This window comes from Centroberyx gerrardi, chromosome 9 (genome assembly GCF_048128805.1).
Source record: "Centroberyx gerrardi isolate f3 chromosome 9, fCenGer3.hap1.cur.20231027, whole genome shotgun sequence".
Classification (NCBI taxonomy): Eukaryota; Metazoa; Chordata; class Actinopteri; order Beryciformes; family Berycidae; genus Centroberyx; species Centroberyx gerrardi.
The window spans coordinates 26,624,016-26,647,965 of record NC_136005.1 but is presented as its reverse complement, the minus strand read 5'-3'; the positions used below and the strand labels follow the sequence as shown (position 1 = coordinate 26,647,965).

At 42.1% G+C, this 23,950-nt stretch overlaps 1 protein-coding gene across 3 annotated transcripts in view; it reads right to left on the bottom strand.

Annotated features, from left to right (window-relative positions):
* Positions 1 to 715: 715 nt before the first annotated feature.
* Positions 716 to 23,950, bottom strand: part of st3gal3a (ST3 beta-galactoside alpha-2,3-sialyltransferase 3a) — a 37,408-nt gene continuing 14,173 nt past the window's right edge. For all 3 annotated transcript variants that reach the window (XM_071906919.2, XM_071906920.2, XM_071906921.2), the window contains 7 exons: positions 21,429 to 21,523; positions 18,392 to 18,455; positions 16,484 to 16,579; positions 15,753 to 15,939; positions 8,392 to 8,538; positions 6,147 to 6,293; positions 716 to 1,113 (listed from right to left, as the gene is read on the bottom strand). In XM_071906919.2, coding sequence (XP_071763020.1) covers positions 1,009 to 1,113; positions 6,147 to 6,293; positions 8,392 to 8,538; positions 15,753 to 15,939; positions 16,484 to 16,579; positions 18,392 to 18,455; positions 21,429 to 21,523 — 841 coding nt within the window. In that variant the 3' untranslated portion in view covers positions 716 to 1,008. The remainder of the gene's footprint in view (positions 1,114 to 6,146; positions 6,294 to 8,391; positions 8,539 to 15,752; positions 15,940 to 16,483; positions 16,580 to 18,391; positions 18,456 to 21,428; positions 21,524 to 23,950) is intronic.

Below are 23,950 nucleotides of genomic sequence, written 5' to 3'. Positions count from 1 at the left end.
ATCAAGAGGTGTCCTGCTTCTATTCTTGGCATTGAGTAGAAAAGAGGAAGGAGATCAAAGTGAATTTCAAACATCTTAAAGGAACAATCGGTTCATTGCAGTACATTCTTGCATGGATGCACAAATGAAAATGAAAGAAGTTGTGAACACAAGGGGGGCGGTTCAGGGGGCGGAGCCTGGACGTATATTGAAATGCCTGGGGGTGTGGAGGATTTCCACCTAGACAGAGAGTACAGACCGCACTGCTTTTTTAGAAAGCTTGAAATCTCAGCAGCATTGAGGTAAAAGATGGAGTGACTGGCATTGATCAACAACACTTGCGAAGCCCCGCTGATATATTATGGTTATTTTGCAACAAGCCAGTAAAATATTACTGATTGTTCCTTTAAGGGAAGGAGAGTGTAGGGAGAGTGTTTGTGCGCCCGGTTTAACACAGAAACTAGAAGAAGTAGATATGATGTGAAAAGAACCCTTTGTCTGATGGCGATTACATTCAAATGCATGAGCAGAAGGACACTTCTTCTGGAGGTATTCTTGGCACAGGCTCAATATTTATACCAAGCATCTTCACCCACTTCTCTTGACTTATCAGTCTGCAGCAGATCAGAGGAGCAGCTTGATCAGGCGGGCGGCCTTGTCCAAAGGTTGCTGGTTTGATCCCCAATACTGCCGACATACCCCTGAGCAAGGGTACCTCACCCCCACGGAAATGCAGCCGGCAACAAGGACGGGTATTGATAACTAGCCGTCATTAGCTAAATACTGTGATACAAGTGCTTGCAATATGTCACTGGGTCTGTCCTTGTAAAAATAAACCTTATATATAGACAGAGGAAACCAGACTCTCTGCATTGTCCATGATGGATGACGACTGTCACCGCTGCTCTCTGCGAGGGGAAATGGCCTACTGACCCTTGTTTTTCTTTCTTCAAGCCCATCAGGTGCTGGAGCAGGTTGAGCCGAGCAGAGCGCTGCGGGACGAGACCCGGCAAAGCTGCGCGAAGGCCGTCAGCATCCCGCGCCGCAGATCCCGCGGGTCAGGTCCTGAATGACGCCAGCCTTCACGAGCTTGACCAGGAACTCCTTCTCTTTAGATATGTTGTGAGTCCACGACTGTAGGGGGGAGAGACAGAAGATAGGAGGAGAGTTAGGTAGATAACATGCAATAGGCTCAAAATGCGGGCCTCCACGTCTTTCACCTTTCGGCCCAAAATGACACTCTCGACAAGTCGAGGGCAAGAGGCACAATGGTCAGATAAAAGTGGCGCTGAGTCAACAGCCCGTTAAGCTGGAGGACATTGTGTTCCCCACTGTCCCAAAATAGAGGGGATGACAGGGAGAGGCCAAGTCTTTTCAGTTGCATAGTGATTGCTGAATATGCATTTTTTGTTTGTTTCTGAACTTTCTATTATAAATGTATTTCCACCCTGTTTTTTCTGTTTCTTCTTTTTATTGAAGGTGCTATGTGTGGCATTTTTAAAAATCAATATATCTTTGTCAAATTTGTTGCGATACCTTGGTGTAATCTCTGTAAACAAATGAGACCATGGTGGAGACGATTGGTAGCCTCCATCTCATGCCAACAGTACTGTTAGTAGTAGTACTTCTTGAAATTAAGACCACATTTCTCTCCCTTGTGTTGCTCCACTGTTTGTTTTGAAGAGCGAGATGAAGGATAAAATAACAGCCAATATGCATTCAGACCAGGTAAGCTAATGTCAAGTTGAAACTATGCAGTTAGAATAGAGGAACTGGAACAAAGTTATGCGTTATTTGCAAAGTAAGAATTCTAATTGCCGAAAGCAATCCATCAGATTTCGCACCTGGTATCATACAATGTAAAATGCAGTACAGGCTGGTAGAGGCTGCCAATCTTCTCAGTGATGGTCTCATTTGTTTACGGTAATTATACTAATGTGTCAAATTAATGGTAATGATTTATTGAAAGCAGCAGCTTTAATTGTCATTACTAAAATTTTAGAACCATTTTAATTTCATTAGTCTTTTATTATTTGACAATCACATACTTAATTTGTATATTGAAGTACTCTACTTTCTAAATGAATCATTGGTGTTGCTGTAAAAGAGCTTGCTCTCCGTGTGGCTCTCCCCTAATAAACAACGTGGGTAACCACTTTCACAGAAGCACAACCAAGTGGCATCAGAGAGGGAGATGACTGTAAAGGCTTCATGAACTAGAAGGGAAATTCACTGGCAAATTAGAAATGTTTGTGGGAAGAGATGTGACACTGCACGCTTCAGGAAATTCCAGGGATTTCTAATGGCTTCAGAACAACACTCATGATTCACACATGATTCAGGGGACCAGCCCCTCTGATCGTTACCTCCACCTCTCAGACATGGAGCTGTTGTCAAAGAGCCGAATGTCATGACAAGTGGCTAAGACTCCACATTTAAAGTGTAAATCCACCCTAAAACAGAACTCCAATTTATTATTCCAAATTGTAAATGTCTGAATGTTCATTTCAGTCTTTTGTTGTGTTCCCCACCCCCCAATCAGGCAAGTCACTCATGTTTTCTCTGGTTTATGAATCACAACTCACATGAGCTGGTGATTTGGCATACTCTCGCACACCTGTGCTTGTTTACCTACACAATAATGTGGATCTATGAGTAGTCAGCAACTGATTTGATTGGACAGTCATGATTCATATGGCAGTAATGCAGTGGGTTGGAGAATGAACAAGTTTGAGAATGTCTGAGTTAGCGAGTGAAAACGTCCCGCTTCAAATTGCGTTTTAGGGTGGAACTGTGGAACTGACACAAACGTTCAGCTTTCAAGAGGATAATTATCTGCTCTATTCTGAGGAGAGCAGTTACAGTATCTCAGGCACAGTTGGTTCTTGTTCAGAGCCTGCAGGGACAGTAAACTGACAGACAGAAGGAGGAAGAGAGAGAGAGACGGAAAGGAAAAGAGAGAGAGAAAGAATGGAAGACACAAGTAAAGAATGATAAAAAAAGAGAAATGAAGACAGAGGGAGAGAAAGAGAAAGTGCACTCTTCACTTCCTCTTTACTTCCCTGTGCAACAGGAAGGGAATCCTCTGGGCATGGATTAGACAAGCTTCCTCCATTCAATCTCTCTAACTCTAATCATCCCATAATCTGCTCCAACAATGCAGCATTTTGGGCACTTACTTTTCATATCAACAAATGCAGTATTTGCTGAATTTTGCCTTGTTAGGGTTAACTGTCTCATTTTGATTGTGTTATGGGGGAAATGTGATAACCTGAGCAGGCTGGCTGCCCTGGTGATTCAGCAGACGATACCTGGTGCGTACCATTTCCTCACAACGTTGTATAGGTTTGAACCTCATGACTCATGACCTGTGTTGCATATCATCCCGTCTCTCCTATCCTTGCGGTCATTCTCCAGTGTATACTATCTAATTACACAGAAATGTCTTACGAATCATTAAAAAACGCTCCACCTGCAGGTGATTAAGGCAGAGGTAGATAGGTGTAAGGTAGGTGGCTCTACAGTGGTTCTGTCACATAAAGAACACAATCACAGATTCAGGCTAGGTGATTTACAGGGCCTTGGGGCATGAAAGTTCATAGAGTGCAAACAATGCTCCTAGATAAAAAGAAAAACTAGTCTTGAAAAGAAGTCCAGCTTAGTGTATGCCAACAGTAGCAACATTCTTTGTGCAAGTGTGCGTCTCTTTTTAAACAAGTGTTTATTAAATTAGACCAAAAAATGCCACCCACCACCACAAAAATATCAGTCCAGGTGGGCAAAAGAAAGGCCCCGATAAAAATAAGTGAATTTCTTGCCCTGACTCAATTATACATGGCAGGCGGTGGGATGGAGACAGCTCTGCGCCTCTTTGAACTGAAACACAAGTCGGAGGTAGTCTGTGGAGATGGGATGAGGGGGATCGCATGTCAGCGATGGACAAGCCACTCTGCCTCAATGTCACTGGGCTGAGAGTGATTTATGAGCGGGGAGAATACTGTGTACTTAAGCAGTGGAATGAATGGCAGGTTAGACACTGGATGTAGTGCCTGCGGTTGCGCCGCTCTCAGAAACAGTACCCACAGACTCAGACTACACTTGAGATTTAGTACACATCCCATTACGCAAGTCAGCATACTTGGTAGATTCCTTCCAGATTCCTGAGAGGCATATTAAATAATGAGAGAAAGGTCAGAGTAAACTCCTGTGCAGCGTAAACGTGGAAAACTAAACAAAAAGGATGTTGGCGGACGGCTTGGTTGGAATGCTAACACAGTTGGAGCAAACTAGTGGCTGTGAATTCTGTGTGGGTGTATCGTCCCTTAAGGGTAGAGAGCAGGAAATACTAGGGCAACAATCAGCTGACCTGTGGATGGAGTGGATGACTCATCAGCCTAAACTCTGGAAGTTCATAGCTGAGAGTATCTTAGGTCAGCCTCAAACCCATGCTACTAACACCTCACCAGTCTTTGAAAAAATCGAACTAACTTTTTGTCAAATGACCACATTGGCCAGAGGATTCATAATTTAACTGGCTACATTAATTTTTTAGTGGCCAAGTTAATTTTTAAAATAGAAAGAATGGATTGAAGACCAGCTGGCTACGTGCCAAAGTGGCTTGCAGAGTTGTCACACTTAACAAAGTCAAAAGGTTTTAGCCAAAATTTATCATAGTTTCTACACCTAATTTCTATATCTATTTCTATACATAACATCCAACACCCGTTCTACTCTTATTTAAAGACTCTTGGCAATAAAAAGGATGGCTCGTGTCATTGAAAATTATTTGCTGTTGATAAACATCATTCCTAGACGATGATTACTTAGTATAGAATTCAAGCTGGCCCCAAGTACGGTGGTTTGTAAACTAGTGGAGTGCACTCAACTTGATGATGTCACTTGAAAAATATTATCTGTCTGTAAAGGAATGCCACAGGGCTCTGTACTCGGCCCTCTCTGATTTACCATCTATGCTAATAATGTAGGCCAAAATGTGTCAAATGCTAATTTCATCTGTATGCCGATGATATGATCATTTACTGTTGTGCTGCAAAGTATGCCTTTAATAACCTCTAAGCTGCTATAACACTGTACAAGATACTTTGTACCCCTTGAAACTGAACAAAACCAAACTTTAAGTAACTGAGAATGTTGAATCTTATTTAGGAATTTTAATTGATGACTGCCTTTCCTTCACTCCAAATATTCAACAACAAGCTAACAAATTAAAGCTGAAATTAGGATTTTATTTTAGGGATGAATCATGTTTTGTCTTTTGCAGTTAAAAACAAACTGGCCACCACCACTTTTATGCCACTATATGATTATGGCATGTTTTTTATTCACATGCCTCCTCCCAATGTTTTTGCACCTTTTACAACTGTGTATTGCTTCTGCTTATTGAGTTCTTGTGCTGTTATATCTCTAAAAACTTGGTGGAAATTACCGTTTACGGTTTATCATCTGTCCCAAGGGTCAAGCAAAAGTGCCTTCATGTACTCTGCTCTCTCCTTATGGAACTTACTGTGAAATTATTTAAAGAGCTGGGGTCTCTTGGTGAGTTTAAACTAATATTGAATTGGAGTGCTTTTGCTTCAGGATATTCTATACAACACTGGTGTGTTTTGTTTTGATGCTGTTTTCATGACCAGGTTGAAAAATAAATTCTTGATCTCAATGGGACTGCCTGGTTACATAAATAAAAGTAAAACAAATAAAATAAATACAATTATTGTGCAAGGTTCACATATTTAGGCCAGCTTGTAAATGTTTGCCGTGCTTTATGAGATAATTATGCAAAAAAAAAGACATCATTATTTAGTGTTTGCTTTTATTTTGACAGTATAATCGATATACAACATATCCAGTGGTTGTTTCTCTACTGGCTGTCTGTGCGGACTGGTGTGAGAATGTGGGTAAGAGGTAAGCATGTTAATAAAGATGACACCCCTTAAGTTCATGATTATGAGAGTGACTAACAGCATTTATTATTCACTGGTTCCATTATTTCCACATGATGCCATGAGAAATATTTGAATTACTGTGGACCAGTTTGCTGATGGACCTATTCCTGGGATCATCATATCATCATCATCAATACATATTATCATCAATACCTGTTGTAGTTTCTTTGCATCTATGCCTTATCAAATCAGGTCCTTAATTACCTCTTTGATGGCTGACATCCTGATCTTCTCGTAGTAGTGTAGGGGGGCATGGGGGGTGCTCATGTTGTAGCCAAATCCAGCCACGGCTACTTCATCACAGTTATGGAGGGCCATTGTTATGGCAACTGACCCCAGGGTTGGGATATTCTGAAAAAACAGACAACATTAAGTGAGGCGATGAGGACGCAATGTGGTCCTCACGGGGAACAAAAAGGTAGATGTACAGTTTAATCAAAGGATTAGAAAGGGAGTTATAGGTCATTGAGATGAAGGAGACTTTTAATGCCCCCCACAATGAACACGCACCCCTGTGCTCCAGCATTTCATTACTACATGGATTGGCTCAAGGGAGATGCTACATAATTTGTTTATTCGTCCATGTGTCACACACAGTATCTCAGACACTACTGATCAGATTTTGACAAAATTTGGGGAAGTGATGCATCTCACCACTGCGTTCAGGGATCTTCAAAATTACACTGACTGTCTATAATTACAGGTAAAAACAGGGTTGACTGACTGACAGATGGGGACTGCATCATTCATGGGGGACAACATGGTTCGTCAACATGGTATGAGAGGTAGCTTTCTCTCTCTCTTTGCTGTTCCTATTAGAGATAGCTGGATGTTCAGAAATGAGGGGTAGTTATTGGCTGTGTGTCTAATGGAGTTGTGAGGTTTATCTGCCGTGCTGAAGGCCTACACACTCACTTTAACAGACAGCAGCTGTGATGTTGCCAGCAGGTTAATGGTGAAAGGCTTCTCAGCGGAGGCCTGTGAGTGACAGCGCTAATCCTGCCAGCAGCATTTTACTGGCTGGCTGATAAGAAAGGCTAGCACTTCCTCCACAACATCCACTCACCTCCATCCTGCCTCTAACACTCCCATGTCTCACCCAGCCAGGGCATTTCTGCTGCTGGGCTCCCTGAGCAGCCGAGGGCACTGGTTGTGTCGATATTGAGACCCAGATTAACAAAAGGTTTGTGCAAGGAAGACGGCATGCTATATCACCAAAATGACCAAATTCACTAACTGTGCACAATGAGTTGAAAGCTGCTTGTGCCTGTCATGCATATATTACGCAAATTATATGTAAATCTCATTATTTTGCCCACAAAATATTTGCAAGTGAGGTCATGCAAATCAAGATTGCACCCACTTTACTAACACTTTGCAGCACCAACTCCCCCAAATCATTGTAGCGCATATAAGATCTTTTGAAAGGTGGTGTAAAGACTTTGCTCAAAGAGTTTGTCCATTCAGAATAGCTGCTATATTTGCTGCAAGACGCGGACATCGTCGCCAGCAAGTCAGGCAGCAAGGCAGAGGGTTTTCATAGAATCTCACATCAGATCAAAGAATGCTCCAATTATAAAGCAGCTTTAGGGTGCAGGGGTGCCAACACTGGTGAATTAGTCTTACAGCTGAAGCAATTTGTGCTTGCAATTGGTGATGATGAGGCTATTTGCTTGCTCAGTGCTCTTTTTCAAGGCTTCCAGGACAAGTTGATTTGCATAAATTTCTTAGTGAATAAGACAAAAACTTTGGGCTCAAGAAATGGAGGCACAAAAATTTGCAAATTGCCCATGTTATGCAGTCTTAGTCAATCTGGACCTTTTCCATTGCACACGTACTGTACCCATACTGGGCCTACTATGGGTATGGTCCAGTATCAGGTCTGTCGGTGTTACATTGAAACACTGACCAGGTGTAGTGCTGTTAACTCTCTCATTTGCTGCATAGGGTCAGTTACCACTGTAGTATTCCAACATTGTGCATTCCTGTGTAGAGGGACATTTGTGACTGGGATTCAAACATAAATATGAATAGATTATACCAAAAAGCGGTTAACCGAGACATGACCTATAAGTCAGAACATGTGTGTACATGTAAACATACTTGCAAAGTATAATTTCTTATGGTTTTTGATTTCATCCCTCAGTGGACGTCTTACAGCTCCTGAGATTTGCAGCCTGGTCCTATTTGTACCAGCCTAATGGTAACACTGTTTTCTGACTCATTTCTGGGTCTGTGTTGGTGCTTGGGTACCTGGAGGATCTGCTGTGTGTTAAGACAGACCGCTCCTGATGTAAACAGACAGACAGGGGAGTCGGGCTACTAGGGCTCCAGTCCCAGCAAATTAACTCACTGCTACGTGTGAAACAGCTGACTGTTCCTGCTGCTTTTCTTCAGCTATACTTAAACCACGATTGACTGCCAGGGAATCAAACAACAGGTCTCTCACCCCTCTGCCCATTTGGCCGTTGTTGTGAGGCAAGCCAATCAGCTTGAAGGATGCTTCCTGGATGAAGTAGGGGTTCAGGATTCGTATGTCGCTGGGCTCTCTGGGAACATGCCTGGCCACCGACTTCCAGAAACCGTCAGTGCTGCGCTGAGAGATAAATAGCGAGGAAGGGAGAGAGTGATGTTAGTGTGACCCTCATACTCGACAAATTAGAAAGCCTAACATTTATTGTGTGTGTGTGTGTGTGTGAGGCGGGTAGGTTATCTTTAGAGATGGAAATGTTTTTCAGTGATTTGGGTTTTGCAATCTTAAATGAAAAGTGAAAATCGTGCTGTTTGCTGTTTGTGCTGTTGTATTTAGAAAAAATGTCGCCTGAAATGGGCCACTCAGACCATGGTTGATTTGTGATGAAGAACTTTACTGGAGTTGACCAATCATCTTCCGACTGAGGCGAGGGGGAGGGGCAGACCCCGTTCTACTGCCAGCCAATCAGAGCAGCGGCTCTTTCCATGATTACCTACAGAACTCCTCAACCCAAGGCTGGCCAAGTGAGAGCTGATGCAAAACAGTTGGTCAGTGAATTTAATGGGCGTCACCTGTGCAGATACGTCAGGTGTGCCTTTGACAGCTGGAATAAAAAAGGTGACCGTGAAGTGTGACAAGTAGCTTTGAAGTGCTTTGTTAGGGTGTCAAGGACTTGCCCTAACATGACCCACCTCCCTGTTACTTGGCTATAAACTATATTTCTGTCACAACAACATCACACTGAGGGACTCTGAAAGCCTGGGACACATTTTCCAAACAAAAACACTAGCTAAAAGTTTCATTAGCTTAGGAGCAAAGTGTTGTAATAGCTACATACTGTATAGCTGCCCTACCACTCTGAACACATACTAGTTTTTTCTTTGTCATGTTCCATAGGCTAACCGGTTCACCCTGAACAGGAACATGCTAGGTCAACCCTTTAACAGTTTGCTACTTTGTGGTCTGCATGGACCTATAAAAAGCAGAAGAGATTAAATTTAATTTCCACAGAGGTTTTCATAATGAAGCCAGGTGGTCAAACTCCTGTAACAAAGACCCTTTCCAGAGATTATTGCCACTTAGGTTTTCTGCTAATAATGAAGTGTTGAAGTGCGAGGGACTCCCAATATCAAAACCAGATGTGATGTAATGAGGCACAAAATGACCGTCTTGCTCTTACATGAAGCTAATGGGCTGAACTAATGAAAACATTATGCTACCTGAGAACCATAATCACATGCACAGCAGGGACAAACAACCTTTACTGTGTGTTAGCGCTTTCTAGTTAGCTATGTTGACATTAGGAAAGGCAGTATCAGAGCAGCGAAAAATACATGATTTGTATAAATACATACGGTTATTTTAGCTTATTTTTCTTGGTCAATCTCTAACTCTACATGGAAGAGCAAGTCCAGCCCGCTCTGTTGTACTATTGTGAACCAAGATACATCATACAAACATTTGTCATTTCACAGATTCCCCACTGAAAAATATATTTGAAGCACTAGGTAGCTAGCTAGTAGCTTACTAACTAGCTAGTAAGCTAACTAACTTCCCTGATGAAAATTCGTTGTGGTTGTCCTCGAGATTGCTAGCTAATTTGGTAACTGTTTATCTTGTCCTCACTTATGTAGTAAGTAATGCTACCTATATATATCTTTTGGGTAGAGTTTCCCACCCCAAGTGTTCAAAATGGCCGCCGAATGAATAAGGTAAATAGAGCGGCCCGTCAACCAAGTTGCTCACAGTGTGAACAAGTGGTTATGCCAACTACCAACAAGATGCAAACCCTTGAGTGGTAATGCTGGGCCGCAGAATGGAAAGGAGTGGAAAATATGATGGCGCTTAAACAGCCCAGTGAAAGCAATACCCTGAGATGAGACATGGAGGGGAGAGGTCAACAGCATTAAAAACACTGATGAAAAACAAGAGGAGCAAACAAAGCCAGCCAGGAAAGGAAGCCCCTGTATCAATATACCTGGGGCCATTAGGCTAATTACCAGTGGCCTGCCCAGCAATCCTGATGTCTGTATGAACAGTTACTGGGATACCTGCCACTGAGATGCTCGCGGCGCTCAGGTATGCCGGAGCACGGGGCAGGGAGAAACCAAACAGCGCCGGTATGAGCTATTAGCTAACTAGCATAGCGCTGTCACCCTGCTCCACGTTAAGCTGTGAGCTCCTAACTGAAAGCCCAGCTGGTAATCCTGTCTGACAGAGACCATTTTGCTCCTCTAACCGAGATGGGAACCGAACACCTCTCTGTGGCGGCGCTGGGTTGACACAACGGTCTGTGGGAAACCCATCTGCACACCGCGGAGAGGATCAAATGACAAGCACTTCTCACATCCATTGTATCACTGTATCAATGAATGTGTTTACATGCGCACAGTATTCCGGATAATAGCTCGTATACGGGTTAAAGCTGCACTAGGCAAGATTTTTTCAGCCTGAATCACAATTTAATTAATTGAGAGGCTGTGGATTCACCTTATTTGCACATATGAAATTCAGGAGTCGCGTATGGTCATTTCTTGGTATTGAAGTTCAAAATTTTACCAGTTACCTCTTTGGAGCAGCCAATATACATAGTTGCCTAGTGTAGCTTTAAGGTAATATTTATCGCACTTTGCCGACAATGCATGTACTGCTGCATGTTTTGTTTTATCATGCTTTTATTTTGTTTCTGATGTGTCTTTGTCCTTTTTTTTACTGTTTCTCAAGTGTTCTTATGTGTTCTTTTTGCTGAATGACGCGCGGCTCATGATCAAGAATTCCAATGCATTTTTATGTAAATGTCAAATAAACTTGAAACTTTGGGATAAGCTGTGTCATATGCATCTATTCATCCTGATCAAACATGAATTAACAGAATTGTCAGAATGTCTCGTGGCAAATATCCCTGTCATCACATTTTTGTTTCTCATAATTTGGATAAGAGCTTATGTGGGTTACTGTAAACAACTTATGTGCATATGTGCCAACTCAAAAACTTGGAATACTTGAGTATTGCCTTAACAGTCACATGCATTTGTTGATGCCAGCTGTGCAAGACTCCTTGTCTGAGGGAGTTGTTAGCCTGTAGCACATTCTCTAATGGGGATTTTCTATCGGGACTGTTGGCTGTGATGGATGTCGTTTGTGTCCTTACAGCACAATGCCAGCTCTCAGTCTCTGCCTCGCCACTCTCCTTATCGTGCCATCAGTCTCCTGCCAGCCAACACTCTCGCTCATTCATAACCAGTGACAAGTCTGTGTGTGTGTCCACCAACGGCTCTGTTGTCTGCACTCCTGTACTGGGAGAAGTAACTTGATCTCCCATCCTGAAGTGTTGCTGTGAAATGAGGCCGGCCTCATCAGCTTCAAAGCCCTCTGACACCATTATTGTTCAGCCGACATGACTGTGTGGCAGTGTCAAATGTTACACCTATACTGCCTTCGACAGCCAACGATGCACGTGATGCGTAAACAGATTCTATCAATGCTTCTTTGTACTGATAAGACTCCGTGGATTACTACAGAGGTGAGATATCTTATGGCTACACTGTAGGTCTTTGTAAAACATGTCAATAAAGCAGGATAGGGATGCAGCAATATGGCTGCCATGGCTGACTGACTCGTCAGTGTCTCTGCCCCCACCTGTCACTGGAGGTGAAAACTGATCCAGGGCTTGGACCACCCCAGTGATATCCGCCGCCTCCTGACAGGATAGGTGAAGCCCTGGCTTCCTGTTCTGCCCTCAGTGCTCTGGCAGAGCGACTGCTTTCTGATGTGCATCAGAGCTGAAGCCTCATGGGGGTTGGGGGTTGGATAGGCATGCCTGCTAGAAGTCAAAGGATTCCCCGTACCAAGTGTCCAATATTGTCAGGTAGCAAAAAATCTGTCGCAACCTTGCAGCTCCTCCAAGGTGCATGAATGAAAAAGAAGCAAAGGAATGAAAAAGATTCAGCTGCTCTTGGAGAACAAATTACGAAGCTTTAATTTCAAAAACCAACATGTTGCAGCTGCAACAGCCTTCGTCAGGGTTACAGGACTGCATGCATAGTCAATCTATATCCTTAAAGACTAGGTAGGTAAGTTTGAAGGAAAACAGGAAGTTTAGCTCAACTAGTCAGATGCCGGAGCCTCAAAATTGACGTTGAAAGCGAATAGCAGAGCAATAGCATTATCATTATTGCCGAGATGATGGCTGATTTATGTCCACCCAACAATGGACATTACCTTTGCTGAATTCAAACAAATGTGAACTTAGAAAACCTACCTACAGAGGCTTTAATAATAACAATCTTTATTTTTATAGCGCCTTTAAAAAACAGAGTTTACATCTACAACAACCTTGTGCGATTTTGAAACTCTAGTAAGACCGGTCTAGGATTTTGAGAGCTGTGATATTTCAATTCTAAAATTCAAAACAGCCATCAACTGACGGTGGCTTGGCCTTTCTAGTGTAAATCCTCTTCAGGGTCACAGGGGGCTAGATCCTATCCCAGCATGTAGAGGGAGACTCTCAGGATAGGTCGCCAATCCATCACAGGGTGTATCTGTCCTTGTAAAAACTAAAAAAGAGAGTCGCACACTCTTCTGTTAATTGCATGATGTTCATTATTGGTCAGCAAGCATCACACAATTAAGAGAAGAGTGTGTAGCTATCTTGTTCCTTTTTGAAATCGATAAACAGCAGTAGTCAGCAACTCACTGGGTGTGTGCTGTTTTTTCATGATTTTAAAGTATCTGTCTTTAAAAAATAAACCATACATATACTCTACCTTCCTTCACCCGGCTGCCCCCCGGATGGCCGAGAAGCAATCTCAGAAGCCCACTGAGATCATCTGCACAACGCTGCACAACTAGGCTAACTTTCCACAGCCATTACTCGCTTTTATCCCTCTATTCATATCTACTTGGAGATCCGTGAGCGTTTGACCCCGGACGATCTCCTGCCAGGAAGGCAAGGGAGTAGAAAGCAGGTATGTTGTGACTCCGGCTGCAGGAATGTGTCGTATTCCCATTGGAGCGTGCGCAGCCGTCGTGTGTGGAACCACAGCTGGTTCTCAGAAAAGAGACGAGGCAGATCTGAGCTGTGAGCAGGCAACCTCGGAATGCCGGGTTGACCTTGTGGCCTGTGGTTGTTGTTATATTCATACGTGCATGATGGATTTTCCCTTAAATGAGAACAGTAACACTTCATATGTCACTAGTCCTGACGCCACATCTGTGGTCTAACCAACCCCTCTCATGTTCAGGCTTGTTTGTGTCTAATTTGTTTCATCTGACATCGAAAACCTCTCCCTCCCCTTCCTGCTCATATTGGCCTAGAGCTCTTGTCAACTAATTGACATGTGTTTCAAAATACTGTTAACACGGTAACAGACAACTTGAAACTGCTTTTATGAGTCGACTTAGCTGCATTTCTTCGGGTAGAGTTACTGTGTTACAATGTCAGAGAATGCAGCCATGTCCTTGAGTTTAAAATGCCCCTGGTAACATTAGCTCCAAGAATGGAGTCTAGACACACACACAAATACACACACATACACGCATGTAAGGAAATTCAACGGGTTACAATTTCTCCTCCAAGAGATAAGGGTTATCTATTCACAAACAGAGCAGCCAATTAAGTCCTTTCATTAAATGTCTCCACTCACCTGAGGGGAGGGGCACACTGGCTACTGCAGCTCTGACCGCCGACCGGATAACTTTATCATAATGGAGGAAAGGGAGATGATTTTTTTTTTAAAGTTTACTTCATTAAGCCATACGCCAAATGCTCGGGGAGTTAACACATTAACATTGTTCCCTGTGGTCAGAGATGACATTAAATTAGTCGCTTTTGAAAAATAAACTCACCAGGGTGGTCTGAAAAGTTGCCAAGTTGTCAACAGTGATTAGAAACAAACCACTGTTGCTACTCCTGTAAATGTAAAATGCATCGCAGCAGAGGGTTTCTCCCAGTTCATAGGTGTTTAGAACAGCAATTGTAAAAGCTTTCATGAACTGCTTAGAGGTGGAATCACCAATGTATGGTATCAACTGGTGATAGACCAGCAAAACGGACATGTTGTTTGGTGGTGTATCTTTCTTATTCCCATGGAAAACTGGCTAAATGCCACATTGAGATATTTCCAGTGCAGCTACAATGGAGTGATAGCAGAAAATGTTTCAGTGATCTAAAACATAAACAGTAAACGTCAGGTTTTGGTGTCAGTCCCTCAGAATCAAAGAGTTGTTTGTTTTTCTAGACTCACCGTTTTGCACCGACATTCAACGATCATACATGGAGAAACACATCGTAGAAGAGGCAGAGAGACCAATTTCTCCACTGACAGCAGCCTCAACAGACAAGAATGCAATGCAGCCACAAGACTCTTGCTCTTGCTCTTACTACGCCATCGCAATCTCTATTGCTACACTTTAAGTTGTACAGAAATAACACACAGCTCAAAGATCACACTTTTGAGACATTTATATGCCCCGACTCCCACCTTTGATTGAAAGCAGCAAGTTCACGGCCCTTCTCTGGGGGGGGGGGGTTATCGAAAGGCATTCTGGGAAATGTAGGAACTCACTAACTGAGGTAAAAGTAGTAACTCTAACCAAGGACAACTCACACTCTGACCAGTTGCAAATTGTCTTTCTCTACATGCTTTTATGTATCCAGGATTATAGAATAGTTGCAATCCTCCAGTAGGAGCCAGTTCTTTTTCCAATCAGGCATTTTCAGAGGTATTTAGTAAATGTAGTGTAACAAAGTTCGATTTGCAACACAATAAACTGAATTAATGCAGCCCTAATAACTTGTCCAGCTGCTCACTAAACTCAGAACAGTGTGCATCTTTACAAGCATGACAAACAGGTGCACATGGCTTATCATGTACTGTCATCCTCTCCTAACTTCCCACTGCCATCTGCTGGTTAACCATAGCTGAATCCCTGTTTAAGTCCTTTCAGATGACAGTCAGGTAACTGTACTGTACACTGAATGTACATGGTATGATATTGAGTTGCAGCTTCTTTTGCACAATCCACATCTCAGTTGCCTCAAAGCTTAAAAATCCTTCTCTAGCTAGTATGCTTCTCTTTATCTACATCTCCTCCTTTGTGATTAGTATAGATTCAATAAGGGCAATCAGTAAGGGATAATGGCTTTAACCTGGATTCACCTGTCCTTAATATTTTGTACATTCATAGTTGAAGAGAGCAGAGGCTGTGGACTTTCAGGTGATGAATCACACTCGTGCTCAAACGGATTTGAGGTGACTGTATAACTGAGATGTTCTTAAAAACAACATCAACATGGATTTGTATGGTTCTTGTTCTGAAGGTGTCAGCTGTCTTACCAGCTTCTGGTTGAAGACCATGTGCCGGAGCCACTTGAAGTCCAGAGCTTTGAAGGCGGAGAGGACAAACAGGGACTGTCTCTCATAGCGCTCTGTCTTCTGGATGGCCCCCTCTGGATAGGTGATGCGCATGGTGGTCTTGGAGCCAACGTCTTTCTCAAAGCCTTTCACTGGGGCCTCATTCAACCTGCAACACACAGCTGCACAATCAATTGAAAAAAACGGCATTGTCCGAATCAGAAGAGGTTAAAAGTTTTTATCCTAGACAAAATATTGTGATGCAGTGCAAAATGCTGGGAGTGTAACGCTGGAATCACACAGGGCGCGTAGCAGCCAAATACCGCGATTTTGCGTGCGAGTCGCAGTTGAGCCATTACACCAGAAGCACATAAGGTAATATTACATAGGTACCCTGGATGACAGGGCCTGCACTCTTTCCCTGTTCATATAGGTATGTACATTTTCATTTATACAAGGTAAAGGATTTGGAAAACTAGTTAAAGCTACAATATGCAACTTTTTTCTCAATTTGTCAATTCACTTTTCTCAAGGAGAAAAGTTGCAGATTGTAGCTTAAGTAAGTAACATGGAACAACAAGAAGTGTAGTTCCTTGTAATATGCAACTGTAAATGTGTGGGTGCATCTCTCCCTGTAAAAATAAACCATGCTTGTAGACTACATTGTATGTACACTGGGTGACACAGTTTAGTATTAATTTGCCACAACTTACCTCGCCACCACATCAAACTCATCAATCCTCTGGCCCAGAGACCTGTTGGCGAGGATTCCTCCATTCCCTATGATGATGCATCTCTTACAACTCAAACTGCAACACAGCAAGTAAGCACCATTTGAATGAGGCGCGATTTCACTCAAGTCATTTACCACAAAACTCTCCCCACATCTCACTAAAGTAAGATTTCACTGGAGGACTGTATTTTTTACTTTGACTCTCACCCTCAAAACAAAGCACAACACATCTAAACAAGATTGTGTGTGTGTGTGTGTAAATATTCCTACTGTATCATTCATTTAGATTTTGTTCAAAATAGAGTGATAATATTGAACTGTGAACCGAGTATTATGTACCAAACCTTTAGCTGAATGTACTATTACATTTCTATTAGTTATGCAAGTACCCAATATGTATGCAAAAACGTGTACAACCCATATACTGTATATACATGAGGGGCTAGAAGACAAACAGCTACCTGACATTTGTTATTAAATATTCCAAAAACACAGATGATTACATGCTCTAAATGCTCCCATTCTGCAAACAAAGTTAAAAATAGTCACGTTACAAAATACATTCCACCCACATAGCAGCAATCAATCTGCAAAAGCAGGTGATCAATGGTCCCATTTCAGAAGGAAAACCCCCATATAATTTTACATACGCAATAACAATGTGCACAAACCTATGTATCTGTCTTATATACTGCCACATGCATTTATGTCTTTCCATCCCTGCTGCCATGACACCAGAAGTGTGAAAGTGAACAGAGGGAAATGTGTGACACTTTGGTTAATATCGTGGCCATATGATATCGTATTGGCGCTCTCAGGATTCAGATTCACTTCAGCAAGTGGCCTCTGTTTAGTCTGGACTGCTTAATTCGGGGTGGAAAAATAAACACATTCCTAATTGTCTTAGCTAGCTGATGAAATAAGGTCAGCGCACAGTGTCTGTGGAACCGATGAGGCCCATATAAAGACAAAAAGCTCAACCGAAAGTGGAATCGAAAAACGCTAGGTTTACTGCATGAGCTGATCTGGGATCCGTTCATTAACATTGTGATTGCAAGGCAGCGGGCTGAATTACTTAAGACTTATCACATTAGCATGGAAAGCCTGCTGAGTATTCCCAGGATGTTCCTCATCCACTGATGTTCAACAGATGAAGGATTTCTCTCTCTTCCTCTTGTGCTCTCTCACTCTCCAAGGCTTTAACTGGCATACTGCAAATGCTTCTGATGCTTTATAGTAAACTCACTTATTTTGTCTGCGATTCTATTTGTGGCTGCCGTCTTGGTCGTTTATTTTCAAATCTCAGGATTAATCTAGTTAAATAAAGCAGCATTAGCAAGATGCTTATGCTTATCAGTCTAAATCACAAAGTGTGGCTGCAACAGAGAAGAGCGTCCCATCCTCGCTAATTAAGATGCTGTAAATTTGCCCTTTTGGCCCAAATTAAGTTCTGGCGTCGGTATGATCACTAGCGGGAAATCACAATTTCACAAACTCTCCATCCAAATTATATTATTTACACTTTGTAATGACATTTTTAAATTACTGATTACATTTTGGCAAGCCAATGCCTTCGCTAGAAAGATTTGTGGCTCAGAAATAAACATAATTTTGCACAGTCAGACTTGTGGTCACTGAACTATAATTTATTACATCGTATCGTGGTTGTATTGAATCGTGAACCCCATAGTGCGTATCGAATCCTATCGGGAGATAAGCATGTTGTCCCATTCCTAGTTATTTCCCATTGCCCCTTGGGGCTGCCAAAGAGTACAGTTGCCTAGTGAAGCTTAAATAAAGAGCTACAATAAAAATAAAAGAATGAAATAAAAGAAAGGGCCGGCATGATGTGGATCAGAACCTGAAAGGACAACTGCCATCAACTTACTTGTCCAGTTCTTCCCCCAGGCCGTAGCTGCTTGTAGCTGACAGGAGAATATCTATGATCTTCTCTGTGGATACAAGAGAAGGGAGAGACAGAGAGAGAGACAAGTGAGTTGAAGATGAAAGACAAAGAGAGCTTCCTTCCACATTCCAACCAGCAGCATCACCTCGATGGTAGATGAGGGTGGCGTAGCAGAATTGGACTGTGCTTGTGATAAATGAGGTAGGGCTTGGAGCCAGTGGCTGGGTGGGCTGACACTTCTTCATGTTACAGTGTTATACAACCATTTAAGATGGGTGGCCAGGGAAGGTAAGAGCTCATATATACTCCTCTACCTCTGGGAGGGACAGATGTATACAGCGGAGGACATTGGCAGGAGGTGGGGTATGAAGAAAAACCCAGCGAAGGGAACAGCGGTTTTAAACAACATATTCTCTGCCTGATGTGAGCCATTTGAGAAAGAGGTTACATCACAACTTTCTCGACTCTTTAGGCTTTGATCTGGGTGTTAAAGGTCCCATATTCTACACTTTCCAGTGTTTTATTCTATGTCTTGAGGTCCATTCAAAGCTGTGTGTGTGGTGTCATGTACCAAAAACACTCTCAATCCATTTTTCCACGTTCATTTTCCAGCATCTCTCCTTACCAAGCCTTACCAAGAACAGGCTGTTTCTGTCACTGTGTCTTTAAGGCTCATTAATATTAACGACCCTCTGTTCTGATTGGCTAACAGAGTGAAATGTGAGACACTGCAGCCCAGCAGCTACAGGTAGGGAAAACTCTCCGGTAATAAACAATGACAACCGCTCAACCGCTTTGAAAAAAACACTTTGTTAGTCTATTATTTCTTACAAAAATGATAATGAGCGAACCTTTGTGACGCCACAAAGTTACGGAAGTCCAAACGGCTCGTTTAGAGGCTCGCTTTTCTAATATGGATTGTGTGGATTTAGTTGGTGACCGTGCGTTTTGATACTTTCACCATGTTTAGATAGCACATCCAACTCCTTTATAATCAAAGAGGCAAGGGGAATCCTGTTTTACACCATATGGGACCTTTAAGTAGAAAGCCAGAACTAGGCTTATGACTCAAATAGGTGCATCCACCCATCAATCCATACATACATACAGTATATTGCAAAACAGAACACCAAAAGTTTGCCCTGTCCATAATTACTGCAATACTTTACTGTCCAACAATTACTTAATTGTCCATAATTCCTTCTCATAAGTCCTTCTCCTCCAAGTGAATGCACTAGTTAATTCAACTGTTAGGAATGGAAAGGCTAGGCGTGCAGCTCTTGAAAATGGTCAGAACATTAAAGTGATAACCTGTGAGATCCATGCATTTTTTATGTTCTCCATCTTTGTTGCTCAGCGCTCATTGCTGTGGTGTTTCTGCACCACTCTTCCCAGAGATCACCTGTCAATCAAACAGTGTGTCCAGTACTGTGACGTCTTTTTCCTTTGATTTTCTGTTGATGCAGTTTGAGTTTCTGTAGGTGGCGCTGTTTTCTTTGTCTGTTCAACCATGGTGGCTATCACTGCTCATGCTAACTACCCAGTTCTTCTTCTATTTATTCCCCACAAACCAGAAACATACATTCCAATCAATTACTGGAATTCAAATATCTTATCAGTACTGAGGGAGAGCTGGTGTTGCCTCAAGAACCTGCCTTGGAAGAGTGGTGGTCTGAAATATAGACTGTTGGAATTATTTTTGAAAAGGGAATGAATATTGTGATGCATCTTTCTAAGGCTTCTTTTGAGCGGTGCTTAAAGTCAGAGAATCTGTGCTCTTGTCCATGCTGAAAGAAAAAAAAAAAAGGCTGATATTTTGATATCCTCAACAACTGTGAGATTCACGAAACTCAAGAAAGTGACTATATTTCTTGCTTTGACAGAATAATGTTCATGTTCTCAAATGTAGACTTAACTACTTTAACACAGAACACTGGTTAAACAGATCTCACTTGAGGAATGAGATAAATCTGTGATCTTGTCAACGGAGAAAGGAAAAACAACCAGAGGAAGATGAGGGCCTTATAGCTGATGGTTGATATCCTGTTCCCTTCAAGAATGTTCTACATAAAGCCAGCAGATCCACTCCTCAGTCTGAACACACACACATCCTCACCATTTAGCTCTCACATCTGAGTGCCTGAAGTTCAGTTTTAACATTTTTAATACTATTGTATATCAAATAGTCTTTTTAGGATTACCGTATGTATGAATTTACTCTCCTTTAGTTTAGCTTGCCTCAGTGTTCCCCTCCCTGTTTGAAGTTTGAGTTTCTGTAGGTGGCGCTCTTTTCTTTGTCTGTTCAGCCATGGTGGCTATCACTGCTCATGCTAACTACCCAATTCTTCTTCTATTCATTTTAAACCGGAAAACATAAAACACATCACTTCCTGTGTAGCAGAGGATTTTTCCCAGAAAGACCTACCAGACACCGGGTGTTTAGGACGGTATAGTTTCATGAACTGGCTTTAGGTTGAATCATTGTTGTGAAAATTAATATCACCAATAAGTACTTAAAGGTGCTGCCAACCCAACTACATACAGTATATAGGTACAATATATTACTATAGGCAGCTTCAGTCTCAAAATATCGGCATTGGTAGTAACCTTCAACAATCCCTATCAGTTGAACCCTTCTAAGTAGTATGCAGAAGTAGATATGACACAAACAAATCAGCCTTGACTTCAATAGTGTGTAAAAAAGCAGTTTTTTGTTATTCCTTGCGATATATGTGAAAAATATGTGAGCAGTGTCAAAACAATACTAAACAGCGACTGAGTTTAAAATACAATTAAGACTATGATAAGCGACATTATCAGCCCCCACCACTCCATGACTTCCACTATTCATTTGTATGTGAAAATAATAATAAAGTTAAAATATCTTAAACATGACAAAGAGCAAGTAAGAGAGAGATAATAGCACACATCCCAAGTTTGTTGGAATGGAGATACACTGACATTGGGCTGATGTGTATGACCTCCAAATGTTAGTGAAGATAATAAAGTCAATCCATACCTTGTGATTTTATTCCAAAGGGGGGCAAATAATCACCGATCTTGGAGAATCGTTTAAAATTTGGATCAAGGAACATTGGCGCTGGTTTGGTGAACCTGGTGATATAAAAGAAAACACAAGTTACAACAAGCAAGTGTCCATCAATAAAAATCTGTCCACCGCCCGCACAGCCCTGATGTGAACACTGCAGATGCACTGATTAATGGCAAAATGCTTTAGAGGATTAGGAGCATTGTGTTTCCAGCTAATCCACCGGCTGTCTGAGTTTACCTGCACCACCACAGGCTCAGAGACAGGTATAAGGGGGGGGGGGGAGCTGGGGAATTAGCAGCTAGGACGTGATCAGATAGGACGCTTTTCTCTCCTGCTCAAATGTAAAGCGCGGCTGTGAGTGTCGCCAGTAATGCAAGGAGCAAGAACTCAAAGGGTGCAAGGAGTGGTGCAGTTTTGTAATAACTTGCAAGTATTAGCTAGCTAACCTGAAGTACCAAAGGGGATAACGTCCTTGAAACTAAAGATGGACTAGAGAGAGTTAGTGATTGCTCTGCTTGCTAGATAAGGAAGAGGAGCCCATTCTGAAATGGAGGATGTGGGTACATGATGTCCTCCTAGGCAGAGCAGAGCACCAAGAGTTTTATCGTCTGGTCCAAGAGTTCTGCCTAGACAGAGCCTGTTTCAAGGGCTATTTTTATACTGACGTAATGTACTAGTTGGGACATGTTCAACTTGGAGCCCAGTTCAACACCCCAAAATGCACTAGCCCATATTCATAAAACCCACCGGCAGGGATAACAATGCGGTAGCGGGTGAGACTGTGGTGGGAGGCTGTTTCCCTATTCATAAACAGGGTTTACGGCCTCAGTTTTACCGCTTGCACTGTTTTGGCACCACCGCCCGCTTCTGATCATTTGCATGTTTCGTAAGCGATTCATAAAAGCTCACTGCTGCGCAAAAAACAAGGTATATGAACAATGGTAGTGTCAGTATTGAGCTTTTTGGTGAATAAATACAAAGGACTGAAATTCCAAAAGTCAAGGTATCCTAGAGTCCACGTTACCTCTGAATCCCTCAGCCCCCACAATCCAGTACCATGAGGTGCTGCGTAGAACTAAGGTCATTTTTTTCAGAGCAAACATCCATGGTGCATCCACACCACCCATAATCGATGTGTGTGTGTGTGTGTGTGTGTGTGTGTAGGAAAGAGGAACAGAATGACAAAGGGAGTCTTGTAATATACAAAGTGGTGCCTTCAGATTTGCAGCCCAAAGTGAACTGAACTTAAAGAACATGACAATAGTTGCTCTTCAACACACAGAATCTCAATAGGGATTAATGTAAACAATATGAACAGGAGCGGTGCAGTTAACATGCTAGGTAGGGCCCAAAACCCTTTATAGGAATACACAAGTTCTCACTGTATTAGTGTGTGGCGAACACACTGGTTGCAGTTTCACCTCAGTGTGTTCAGTATTTAGGCTCTGATGAAGACTTGGTATAATATATGTAATTTGATTAAAGCTGCAATATGCAACATTCTTCCTTTAATTTACCAATAAATAAATAGGATACATGACACATCATCAGTCCCTGTCTGTGTGTGACATGTGTTCATGCCTAAATCCCCCTGCTTGCCCCCCGCTTGCCTGGCAGGTTCAATTGGCCAAAATGTCTCACCAGCCTGACACAATTTATTCTACATGAGCACAGTTCAAGCTGGCTGGTTACCACCAGCACTAACTTTATAATGAAGGTGTGTTCAACTTTGCATGCAAAACAAAAATTACAGTTAACTATATTTTGTTAGTTTGGAGCATTAAGCATGTTATGCTCTATTTAATGTTCACATCTGTCTCCACTTTAAGGCATTAGGCCTTTAGATGTGCAGCCACAAAGTCAAACTCCTCATTTAGGCACCATTCTTTTGAAACTTGCGGTGTTTTTTTCATCAAGATCCAGGACGATGAAGACTAGGTCATGTTCACACTGGGAGTAGAAATTAAAAATGTTGCCAGTATAACATTCAGTGGCCTTACCACGCCCAAATCAAGTCATCCCAGTCATTTTCATCTGAGTTAAAATTGCACACATTAATTGATGTAAAAAATATGAGTAAAAATGTGAATCTGGACAAAAAATGAAATGGAGAAATTCAAAACAGGAATTTCAGGAAATAAAAACAAAATTAGATTTCATAGGGGACTTGATACCCTGCCAAAGGCATTGGGAGATCAAACTGACTTTGCTGGAATACTGGAGATCGACCTGAAACTCAGGTCAACTTAAAACATTCTTCGCCCAGAGACTGACAAGACCAACCACACTCATAATTACATCGGTATTTACATGCTTCAAAACACTAGAAGCATAAAAAGTCCTCCTTAGGGGAATACTACTCAAAATCAATCTTAAAATGCATGAAATATTTGCCAAAACAAATGAATGGCAATTGCTTTCAAAAGTTGTACAAAAAATAAACTAGGCTTTGAACTTTGACATTATATGTAGAATTTTGAGAAATGAAA